At 36.9% G+C, this 12,615-nt stretch overlaps 1 protein-coding gene across 1 annotated transcript; it reads right to left on the bottom strand.

The window, feature by feature from the left end:
* Window positions 1-8,027: 8,027 nt before the first annotated feature.
* Window positions 8,028-9,339, bottom strand: LOC149029425 (uncharacterized). Its single transcript, XM_089150776.1, has 3 exons — window positions 8,940-9,339; window positions 8,696-8,825; window positions 8,028-8,606 (listed from the first exon to the last, which is right to left on the bottom strand). The coding sequence occupies exons 1-3, from the start codon at window positions 9,229-9,231 to the stop codon at window positions 8,201-8,203; spliced, it is 828 nt and encodes a 275-aa protein (XP_089006902.1). The 5' UTR covers window positions 9,232-9,339; the 3' UTR covers window positions 8,028-8,200.
* Window positions 9,340-12,615: the final 3,276 nt, after the last annotated feature.

The raw sequence follows: 12,615 nt of genomic DNA, 5'->3' as shown, positions 1-12,615 counted from the left end.
TTGCTTCCCAAATATCATCATAATGCAATTCGTCAAGCTCAGGCCAAATTTTTCTGGGGTGAAAAGTCTGATGGGGGGAAAATTCAGTGGATCGCGTGGGACAGAATTTGTCAATCTAAATCATCTGGAGGTCTTGGGTTTAAATATTCACATCTGCAGAATCGGGCTCTTCTCTCTAAATTGGCTTGGAAGATTTGGTATGAACCTCAGCTTTGGTGGGTGAAGATTATTAAAGCAATATATTTTCCTTCTGTTGATTTTCTGAATGCTGGGGTGGGCTCTCGACCCTCGGTTATGTGGAGAGGCATTGTCGCGGGAAGGGATGTTTTGAAAAAAGGGCTGTTGTAGCGTGTTGGAAATGGTAATTCTATTCGGATTTGGGATGATGCTTGGATTCCTTCTGCAAAAAATTTCAGAGTCTCATCAGTCAAGCCATCCGATTGCTTACTTATTTGGGTTGCAGACCTGTTGGATTCTCATCGTCAGTGGAAAGTTGAGACCCTTCATCAACTGTTTAATGCCTGCGATGTGGTTGCCATCTTGAAGATTCGTCCAACTTTCCAACCAGCTGCAGACTTTCTTGTTTGGGGTCCTGCTTCAACTGGTATTTTCTCGGTCAAAACAGCTTATCAGATGTTATATAATGAATTGCGAGACAGTTTGAATGCGGCTCCTTCTTCGTCCATTGTACACTCTTATCATCTGATGTCGCCGGTGATGTGGAAGATGATTTGGCATGCTACTACACTTCCTAAGGTCAAATTTCTTCTATGGAGGATGTTTGCACAAGGTCTGCCTTCGTCTTCTGCTTTGCTTAGAAGAAATATTCCCGTCGATCCTTTGTGTTTGCGATGTGGCCTTGAGGTTGAATCGATTGACCATATTTTTTTCAACTGTCAATTTGCTAAGGCAGTTTGGTTTGGGTCATCATTGTCACAGTTAATAGATTCTTCTTCTGATCATGTCTTTATGAATTGGCTTCAACACTGGTGTTGGCTGAAGGATAGGGATAAAAAGGCTGTGGAAAGTCCCTTCTGCATTGCTTCTTTCCTTGTTTGGTTCATCTGGCGTGCAAGAAACTCGCTCTATTTTTCGGGGTTGTGCTCTTCTCCTGCTGATGTTATCTCTGCTGCTCACACAACAGCTAAGGAGTTTCTTTTGGTTAGAACTGCTCAGCCGAGTATTGTTGATGAACACTACATGCCGGGATGGTGTTGCCCTTCTCGTGGTTGGGTTAAAGTTAATTCTGATGCGGCATTTTCTGCTGATCAAGATGTGGGTGGATGTGGTTTCATTGGGAGGGATCACAATGGCTCTATTCTCTTTGCCATGTCCTGGGGTGCGGTGATGTTTTCTGCTCTAGAAGGTGAGCTGGTTGCTATTCGGGAAGCTCTGTTACATGCTATCCGAGCTGGTTTTACTTGTTTGATTTTGGAGACTGACTGCTTGGTTGTTGTTTCTAATCTTCAAAAAACCTGCTCTGCTTCTTTTTCTGTATCCCCTCTTCTTGAGGAGATCTGGTCTCTGTGTGTTCCCCTGATCCGTGTTTCCTTCTCTTGGATTTCCCGCTCGTACAATGTTGCTGCTGATGCTTTGGCCCGTCGTGGTCTCTCTTCTGGCTCAAGGCTTCTCTGGCCTGTGAGCTCTCCCTGGCTCTTGGACTTGGTGTCCATAGAGCTTGGCCTTTGTAATCGCTCTTTATCTAATTAAAGTGTCGTTTACCAAAAAAAAAAAAAAAATTTCGATTTTGGAATTTTGTGCATTTATACTCTTATCTTTCCTTCTATTATGATACTTCAAAATGAGCAAATTAGTTTTTATAATGATTCCTTTAATTAATTGAAGTAAAATTTTTACATGTATTTCTTTTAATAAAAATCCATTATATGTGGTTATTGTATATTTTGATTTTTTTTTTTCCTTTTCCCCCTTTTTACAGTAATTTCTTATCTTTAGTCTTTTGATTGTTTTTTTTCTTTTTCTCCTTCGATGTATTCTTGTAAAACATAAAGAATTGAAAAGGTACATGTTATGGTCGAACCGGAAGATCATGGTCGAACCTGGAAAACCGAGGATAGTAGGTTGGATTCGTAACTGATATATTGTTGGGTCCGACCACGCTACCTTAATTCAAATCCAATTCCAAGTGTACATCAAACTCTAGAATTCAAACGACTAAAGGGAAGTTGGTTCCTGATACAACTCTACAACAGGATCTCTGAAGTGGGTTCCTGATGTAACTCTACAACAGGAACTCCCCCTTGTAATCGACTGAGAAGAACTATATAAAGAGGTATTGTCACCATCATAAGGTATGCACTCTTAAGTTATTCTTAGAACTGAGGATTGGATTCTTTCCATTATTCGTCTGAACTAACTTATTCGTCCGAGTCCATACTCGACCACACCGGTCGAGCATGTTTTTGTAGGTTTGAGAGATCGAGCACAATAGACCGAATTCTGCAAAAACAGGTACATTAAATCATGTTTAATGCTCTGGAAAAAAAATGCTCTTACCAAATGAAAAACTAAATACAGTTAATTAATCACACTTAATGGATTCTTATGGGAAGAGAGTGTAAAATCCCCTGGATTTCTACCCCTTTAACCAGTGGCTTCAAAATCAAGAAAATCGGGCCTCGGGTTGACGACAAATGTGTGCTATTCAAGTGGAGCCCGAAGGTTTGGAAATGGAACCAATGTTGATGGATGACCCTTGTGATGACCCATCAACTCTCCTAAAGTTTAATTGAAGAGAGAAGAATAATCATGATGGTGTAAAGAGGGTGATCTTGGAACGGCCATAAATCGGTGATGGAGAATCCGATTGACGCGAATAAGGTATCAAAACGAAGAGCGTTGAAAGACCTTTCCAACAAGCCAAAGATCTCCCAATTTAGACTTCATTTGGCCCCTCAACCAGGGCTGGTCGGTCGGGCCGGTTGAACGGCCGGTCGACTGCCCCCAGCCCAGTTCGGGGCAGAATTGGGTTTTACCCTTTAAAACCCTATTTTGAAGCTCTCTTTCACTCATACTCGCATTTTATGTTACTAGTACGAGGCTGGGGCTCAAGGAGGAGGATAAACCAAGGGAGAAGAAGGTTCCTAACCATTCGAAAGAGTGCCGGCACCCGGATCTTTGCGGAATCGTTAGGAAATGTAAGATTCATCAAACCCTCTTCTTTGGGCTTAGTTTTAGGAGTAGTTCTTCGCAATAAATGTTGGATTTGAGTAGTTGTAACATGATAGGTATTTTGAATGCTTGCAAATAGTTTCATTTATGTTTTCCTTTGGTTTGTAAGTGATTTGTGCGAGTCGATGCAAACGATTTTGCATTTTGGCTCTCAGACCCAGCCGAGAGCACTCGCGAGAGCCAAAATTTGGGGCTTTTTGATTGAGATGGAATTAGATCAAAATGAAGGTACCATTAGAACCATTTTGCTGCCAAATAGGCATTCCCAAAGTTTCGTTTCGATTCGACTTCGAATTGATGGTGAAATTTGATTTTCGCTGAAACTAGGTTGAGAAATGTGGGTTCGAAATTAGTTGGCAGATTATGCTTTTGTTGGGTGATTTTGGGAACTTTATTAAAACCCAATTGACTTCTAATTTATATCTAATGATCCTCTTACATGATTAGGTTTATTTTGATTATAATCACCAACTCGTAAGTGTGACTTTGTGGAACTTTGGAGAGCTTATGCTAACTAAAAAGGTGAGGAATTAATATACTCAACCTTATCTTGCATGTTTAATTAAATTTTATTATTGATATATTGCCTTGCTTTAATATTTATTATCTTGTGATTATGTGTGGGACTTTGCACGAATGAAAGGTAAGCAAGTATCTTTGCTTCTATTGAATTGCTTCTATTTTCAATATTCTTTGAAAACAATATGAGAATGTGTGAGATGGATGAGATTGAATGGATTGAGTGTTTTCTTTTATTTTCCAATTCTAAATTATTGATATGAAGATATATGGATGATGTTGAATTAAATTACTCTTTTTATTTTATATTTCAAACTAGGGTTGTGGGTTCACCCATTACCCTAGTGAACTTACATGAGTATACGTCTAGACTAAGTACATGAATGCTATGTGTCTAGAAGTGTTTGGCTAGGTAACCTCATGAATACTACTACCTTTCCGGCAGGGGTATTAAAGTCGGTTAACCAGTAATGTTAGTGGCTGGGTTATGAGCATATCATCATAGAGAGGTAGGGTTGCATATAATAGATAAGGGTTCCTGGGCGCTCAAGACCGGTGAAATGATCCGTGAGAGGACATGGAGAGCATCCTGTCCATTATATGTGGATGACCACTGGGTTAAGGAATGGGATCCAACAGATGCCTCCCGTTGAGGATTTCATTTATAGGTGGAAAGGTATTGAACCAAAAGGGCACTAGGCATGAGGGGAGATATCCGGTCCATATGTAGTACGAGACCATATGACTTTGCACTAGGCTAGGATTATTCTTGACACGCGCCAATCTCATACCAAACGGTGATGTGAGAGATTGGTGACTTATACCCCAACCATGGCTTGAGACAGGACTTTACCCAACAACTCGAAGAACCCAATAGACGTCTCTTGTTGAGGGAGAGTGATTGAGACTGCCCAAAGGAGATTGGTGTACAAACTTAATGCATGTCTACCATAGAGACCTCATGATAGAGTTAGGAGCATAATATTATAATCATTCATACATCATATCACTATCATTAATTACATTATCGATACTCAAGCTATATGTGTGGTGTGGGATCTTGTGTAAGAATACATGATATGATGTGGAATCTTGTGGACGAATGTATGATAAGATGTTGAGTTGATTTCACTGAGTTCTGTTGAACTCATTCCTTTTTGTACGTCTGTTTCTATTAGAATATTCTGCAGGTTATGAGGACTCCTTCCAAGTGGAGGATTCGTCGCTGGCAGGCTTTCTTGAAGGAGTGACTGAAGAAGATGTAGACTTGCATGGAGCTTCATGCCTGTGCAAAGACTGATCTTATGAGGTTGGATTCCATTAGGGAATCAGTTTAGTTTAAATTCCGCTATGACAATCTATGAATCTATGCTTCCTTCAAACTCTGATGTCCATTTTGACTAACTTTAGATAATGGATGATTGTAACCTTTTGATAATCTAGATTTAATAACTTATTATTAGAATTTGATTTATTCTTGTCCTTTTAATTATACTATATCCTGTGTTGTATGGAATTATCACTGAACCTAGGTCCTGTGATGTATCACCCCACGGGTATTCGGGTATGGCCGGATCTGGCTGGGTGGGGTGTGACAGAGAGAACAAAGGAAAAAGATATAAAATTCTATGAGTCTATGGTTTTATGAAGTGGGTTTTTTTTTAACTAATAAATGGAATTCTATAAGTCTCTATGTAAATAAATGACCCCGAAAACAAAAAAGGAAGTCGTGGTTCTCATAAAGAAATCTGATGAAATTTTGATAAATTTCTTTTTCTTTCCTTTGTTCTCAGTCTCTCCGTCTCTGTTGAAGAGAGGTTTCTTCTTCTACTTTGATCGTTATTTCGATTGGGTGTTTGATTTTACGGATTCTGTAGTCTCTCGAGAGGAGTTGGTGAGAGTATCGGAACTTAGGGAGACGAGCTTGTAGAGAAGGCAGTTATGTTTCGAGAATTGAACTACGATCATTACCTTTCAACTGGTACAAGTTTTATCTATTTCCTGTTTCTGTTGAATGTATTTCGAGGTTGCTTTGTAGATTAATTTGGGGGCTTAAATGATCACAAATCTGGTTCCACGTTATGTATAATTATAGCAAACATTACTTTGTATGTGTGCCAACAGAAAACCTCTCTAGTATATATTGCCTTCATAAGTCGACACCACTTCTTGCTAAACTACTCAAATGGCTCCTCCCTCAGTTACCTTCTAGTGAAGCGGATACTTCCATTAATCTACTTGGGCTTGAATAGGTTTCAAAAGCTAGAGAAACTTTTGCTTCCTGAATATGGTGCTGATGTCTATATATGAACCATATTTTACCGCTGCTATAACTTGATCATAGGCTTCTCATTATTTGGTTGGTGGGTTCATTATTCATACATCAAAATGATCAGGTAATTCCAATTGTCAGGTTTAAATCATTCAGTGAATGCTAAGATGTTACATGATCTTATAGACATGAACAATTTTAGCTTCTCCACCTTCTTTTGGGCATCTTTTCTTCATCTAGTAAATCTAAAAAGTCCCATCTCCTGGCTGATCAATTATGTAAGGACAAGAAAGTCCTCTGTATTCTACATGTGTTTGTTGAGCTAGAAATGTTTTTTCTGTTCTTTGTGCTTCCAGGTTCATTACATGTGAAAATTTGAAACAGGTCCAAGATGAACAATAAGATGAGCGCTTTCCTGCTTTGGCATCTCTGAATTCTTCCTCAGTTTTATGGTTTAAAGGGTTTTTTAATTCTTTCTTTTCTCTTAAAAATTAGAAATGGACTGGTTGTTTCTGTGCAATTTAAACTGACAGTACAGCAACAGGGATGCTCTTGGCACTTGGGAAGACCATTACTATTTGTGATTAGAGGAAGCTCGAAGTTGGGCTGAGCAAACCCAATCAAATTCACATTAAAACCTTTGGCCTCTTAAGTCATAGCGTGGGTTAACTGGAATTTTGTATGTGATGCAATAGTTATTCTGGTGGCTGCAAGAAATACAAAAGACTGAGTAAATGTTAACTAAAGATTTGCTGACATTGTAGCAAAACTCGTCAGTTTAAGTACTTCAAGTTTAATCCATTTTTTTTTTGTTTTTGGCCCTTTTGGGCTTATTAGATTAGGGTGCGTTTATGACTCCAGAAAAACGTTTTTCCTGGTTTCATTGATCAAAGGAGACCTTCTTATGTATGTCACCTTCAAAAAGCTTTATATGATTTAAAATAGGCCCCTAGGGCATGGTCTCATCGACTTGTTAATTATTTACTCACTCGGGGATTCACACAGTCCTTATCTGACACGGCACTATATTTTTGTACTTCAGCACATCAACAATCTATTTTCTTGTATATGTGGACGATATTGTCATCACTGGATCTAGTTCTACCGAGGTTAATTCTATCATTACAAGCATTGGAAACGAATTTGCCATTGAAGGTCTCGATGAATTAAACTACTTTTTAGGGGTCGAAGTCAGTCTCTCACCTCATGGTTTACATCTCTGCCAATCAAAATATTTTTCAAATCTTTTGTGAAGGACCATTATTCATGAAGCCAAATAAGTAGCAATCCCAACCTCCATCACCAATGCAACCTCTAAGGAACCTCCCCTCTTTGATGATCCATCCCAGTATAGAAGTCCAGTGGGTGCCTTTCAATATTTGACTCACACTCCCTGATATAGTATTTTCTATCAATAGGGTTTGTCAACATATGTATCGACCTACAATTGATGATTGGGTTGCGGTTAAATTAATAATTCATGATATTGGCCTACAACTAATCTCTCTCTCATTGCCTTTAGGGTCGTGGATTGGGCTGGTTCAATTACTGATCAATGATCTACAAGTGGCTACTATGTCTACTTAGGTCCTAATTTGATCTCTTGGAGTTCCAAGAAACAACCACTGTGGCCTGCTCATCTATAGAGTCCGAGTACAAAGGGATTGTTAATGCTATTGCCAAGTTGATATAATTACGTTAGCTACTATATTATCGCAGTATTTAGTTGGTACAGAAGTAACAACCCCAAGTTCACATAGTAGCTAACGTAACTATATCAACTTGGCAATAGCATTAACAATCCATTTGTACTCGGACTCTGTAGATGAGTAGGCCACAGTGGTTGTTTCTTGGAACTCCAAGAGATCAAGTTAGGACCTAAGATGTTCTTAATCCCAAAAAAAAAAAAAAAAAGAAAGAAAGAAAGAAAGAAAGAAAAGAAAAAAATAAAGAAAGATTAGCAGCTTTGCAGTCTATTTGGGTGAGTAAAACTAGTTAGATTTATATTACACAAACACACGAAGAAAGTTAATTACAATTATACTCCCAGAAAAATGATTATTACAATTACCTCCCAACTGGCCTACATCCAAGTCCGAACACCATCCTCTTACATTACTGAGAACTGATTCCTGATTTTGTGGAGAATCATTAATATATTGATGGATGAAAAGGAATAATACAATTTCTTTGGAAGAGATCGAGAGAGAAAGAGGATCAAGAAATTCCATAGAAGCTCTGATCAGGCTCAAGAAATTTCCTCGCCCACTCTAAACTGGAAGATTCCTCATTTGAGAAACCAAACCAATCTTCCACGTTTAAACCAGTCTCAAAGTCCATCTGGAAATCACTCATTTGTTCCAAATTTGAAGACCCACCGTTAGGACTGAAGAACGTTTCTGCTGCAAATAACTTGTCTGGACTAAAACTAGTCTTTGCGTCTCCACTTTCTAATTGCTTGACGCTTTCTTCGTTCACCTTTACATGGCTCCAAGAGTCTTGTGTTATTGAATCTTCAGTTTGATTCGGCTTCTGATTTACTTTCTTGCTCAAATGAGAATTCCAGTAGTTCTTAATTTCATTATCTGTTCGACCTGGAAGTCTTCCAGCAATCAGAGACCACCTACATGCGATATCACTGAGTCAACAAGATGAACAACTAACACTGAATCTGCTAGAACTATACTCATTTGTCTGAGTTAATGAACTAACCTGTTTCCCAGTAATTTATGGAGCCTAAGTATCAAATCCTCTTCTTGGTCTGAGATATTGCCTCTTTTGATGTTGGGTCTTAGATAATTCAACCATCTCAACCTGCAACTCTTCCCACATCGGTTCAAACCTACAAAAAAACAAAGAACCCATCAAGCTAAAACCCCATGAATACAACAAAAACAAAGAACAAAACATGAACTGATATGTCACTGTATCTTTGAACTAAGAGGCAAGAGCTGACCTGCTTTCATTGCAACTTGTTTCCACTTCTTTGCTCCATGGATTTCAATATATTGAGCTAACTTTTGATCTTCTTCAGCTGTCCATGCTCCTTTGTTTACAATCCTCTTGTGGGGCTGCTCCTTGTTTGGAGCCATGAGAGCTCCTGGGGGGACTGAGCAAGCTAGAGAGAGAGAGAGAGAGAAGGGTAAGCTGGTATGCTTTGAAGGTGGCCTGTGACTTTTAAACTTGGGGTAGTCTTTGTTGTTTAGGGGAGAAATCCATCTACCATTCTTTGTGAACCCAACTACCATTACAGAAACAAGATGGACTCGGAAGAGGACTCATAAAGGTTGTTATGATATAAAAGTCTTCCTAGAAAAATCCAAGCAAGAAGCCATCAAACTTGTCCTAGCTCTCTTTCACTTTTTTAACTCTCAAAAGCTGCAATACTGATGATTCAAATCTAACCATTAAATCTTGAACACAGAAGATAACTTCAATCATTCAGCCATGGGACCCATGACTCATTGTTAACAATAAGTGGAGATAAATTGTTTTGGTTACTTACAGCCTTACCATGTGCAAGCTTAAAGGAATGATAAAATGGTCTTATTAGCAATGATTCATTGATATAATTTTCCTCAAGTGCAGAAAAGCCAGAAATTTGAAAAACTATTATTCTTTTCTCACTGTTCATGGTGACCTGGTTTGTATTTTTTTGGGGCAATGACTTGTCTTGTTAGGGAAAAAAGTATGCAAAGACAAACACATCTTTTTCTCCCAAGGATGAAAGAAATAATATTAATAATAAAATGAGAGGTGCACTGTCTTCTTCTCCTACCTTTCTGAGTCACTCCTCTCATCCATGGATGGTCTCTTTTCTCAGTTCTCCCACCTTGAGAAAATAGCTTTTTATTGAAGTTTAAGAGGTCGAGGGCTCAACGATCCTGTTGATAGTATATTATGATAGTTTTCTACTCCTGCAGGCTGCATGTAAAAGTCTCTTTATAATGAACTTTAGTAAAATTAAGTCTCTTTTTTCTAAGGATTAGGTAGAGAGCAACTAAGTTTTTGGCATTAAGAAATAAAAACACTCTTTTTAACACATGTTTTGGTTATATTCAGTGCATTCTTGAACCAAGTGAGTCTCAAATACAGATGACATTTTATAATATAACTCTCGATCTAATAGCATCATTTCCAGTAATCAGCGCAAATGCAGGAGGTAATCCTCCAGGATTGGAGTACACCTTCACAGTTATGATCGGAATTAAGTTCAGGCACGAGGTGCACAATAATATAATCTCTAAACTATCGCTCGAGAGTGACAACATCAACCACCAAGGTTCTTGCATAACATGGAGTTCAGTGAGAACCCAAAATCATGAGAAGAGCCTCGATCATGGGAGCTCAGTTGAACTGTAGAATTTTTTGTTTTTTTTTGAACAGAAAGTTTGGGCAGTTCATGCAAATCTTGACTACTCCTCACAAAAATAACTTTAAAGTTCAGATCAATCACATCAATTATTAGCCAAACCTAGATCGGACGACCCATATCTTAAGACATGAGTTCTCTCACAATGGAGATGTGATGAACTACCTGGGTATCTAGAACAGTTCCACTTTGTGTTTTATTTTTTTATTTATTTGGTGGGATAATGTTGATCTCATCTCACGGCAGAAGTCAATATTCCAATTGATTACTGCTACCTTATAATTCATTATAAGCCAAGTGAGGAATGATGAATTCTTTACCAAAAATAAAATGAGGAATGAAATTATATAAGATTTATAATATTAAAAGAGATCTGAGAATCTGTTTCTGTTCACCCTGACGAATGTGTCCAAAAACCCATGAATGCAATGTATTAGGGCTGTTAGTGATTTGGGATTTTTAAATTCATAATGAGGCAAGCAATTTTGAAAGTTTCTGCGGAAACATTTAATTTTTCTAACACTGAAATTTGTAAAGATTTCTACTTTACAAATTAGTTGCAGGCTGGAAGATGTTTTTTTGGCAGGTTGGACTTAAGTAAATTAGTTTTAGGAGTATTTATGAAATTTGAAATTAAACATGATAAGTTAAAATCTTTTCAAATACTTTGATTTCATTAGTGGCAACAAGAGAACAAGAATTGGAGTTGAAGTCGGTACGAGAGATTCAGATGTCTATAGATGGTATGAACCCAGGACCTCTCCGTAGGAGGTTGGGTTTTTAACCGCTCTACTAATTCACTATTGGGAAGTAAATTTTATCAAATGCCTAAGGGCCTGTTTGGTTACATGAGTCTGGAGATTTCAAATATCTAAAGATTTGAAATCTATAAATTTGAAATCTATAGAGTTATAATTTATAAAATTAGGTGTTTGGTTGTGGAATGAAATCTGTGGATTCATCCTAAAAAATTATTTGATCAACCTGATTTTTGTAAATGTGTAAATGTAAAGCTTTTTTGAGATCTCTGGATTTCACCCCTTACTCATAAATCTACAGATTCACGTTTTTAGTGTAAAAAGGTGAATCTCTAGATTTCATGAATCTAGAGATTTTTACAACCAAACGGGTATAATTCTCAGATTCATGAATCCAGAGATTTCAAATCTCTGGATTCATGTAACCAAACAGGCCCTAAATAAATGTTTCTGCTTCTAAAAACATTTCGAACTTTTTTTATGTCTTTTCAAAAAGAAACATTGGATTATCAAACGAGTCTTAAGTTTCAAAGAATTTATATAGCTACTTTTTTTTCGCTAAAATAGTCATTTTATAAAGCGAAGAAGGATTTATATAGCTACTAAAAGAACCATACATATAAGACTAAATTAAATATAAATCCCCTGAATTTTTAAGTTATTACATATCATATTTAAATAGAAAAAACCATTTATAATTGCTTAATGTTGTTATAAATGAATATATATATATATATATATATATATATTAAAAACTATTTCAAAATCATTATTCTTCATCCTTCTGTTTTCTAGTAAGATAATAATTTGCAAATCCAAGAAATAAACATTATAATTTATTTTATTTTTAATATATAAACATCATAATTTATAAATTATATATAATTTTCTTATAAATAAAAATAGGATAAAAACAACCAATTTGGCATAAAAGCAACAGAAGAAGAAACCATACTGAATGTTTGATCTTTAACTAATCTCTATAATGACTCTAATGAATGTACTCTGAGCCCTTTAGTATCTATGAATATTGAGTAGTCATCATCTTAGCCACAACCTCAGGTTTTGGGAACCCCACTTAGATAAGGGTTTTTGTCCCATTTCTAATTTTCAATTTTTAACAGTAGAAGAACTGTTCATTCTTTATTTTTTAATAAGAAAACTGTTCATTCTTTATTTTTTAATAAGAAAACTGTTCATTCTTTATTTTTTAATAAAAGAACTGTTCATTCAATAATTGAGTATGAAGCTTTGGTGGGTTACTCGTGAGCAAGTCAATTCTCTTTTTCTTTTCTGGGCAAATGGTCAATCCTGTTAATGCTACTTCCAAGAAATCTTGTCTGGTAGAAACTTGCAAGTTAAAAAATAAAAACAAAAATAATAAAAAAAAGTAATCGGTGGTAAAATTTGAAAAATTGTTGGTTTCAAAGGAGGCAAGATTGCAAGAGAGACTGAGAATAACTAGGATTTTTATTTGCTGCAGCCTGTTGCCAAGAGTCAGA

Source organism: Hakea prostrata, chromosome 1 (assembly GCF_041222555.1).
Source record: "Hakea prostrata isolate BN-2017 chromosome 1, UWA_Hpros_2, whole genome shotgun sequence".
In the NCBI taxonomy this organism is placed as follows: domain Eukaryota; kingdom Viridiplantae; phylum Streptophyta; class Magnoliopsida; order Proteales; family Proteaceae; genus Hakea; species Hakea prostrata.
This window is presented reverse-complemented; position numbering and strand designations above follow the sequence as displayed.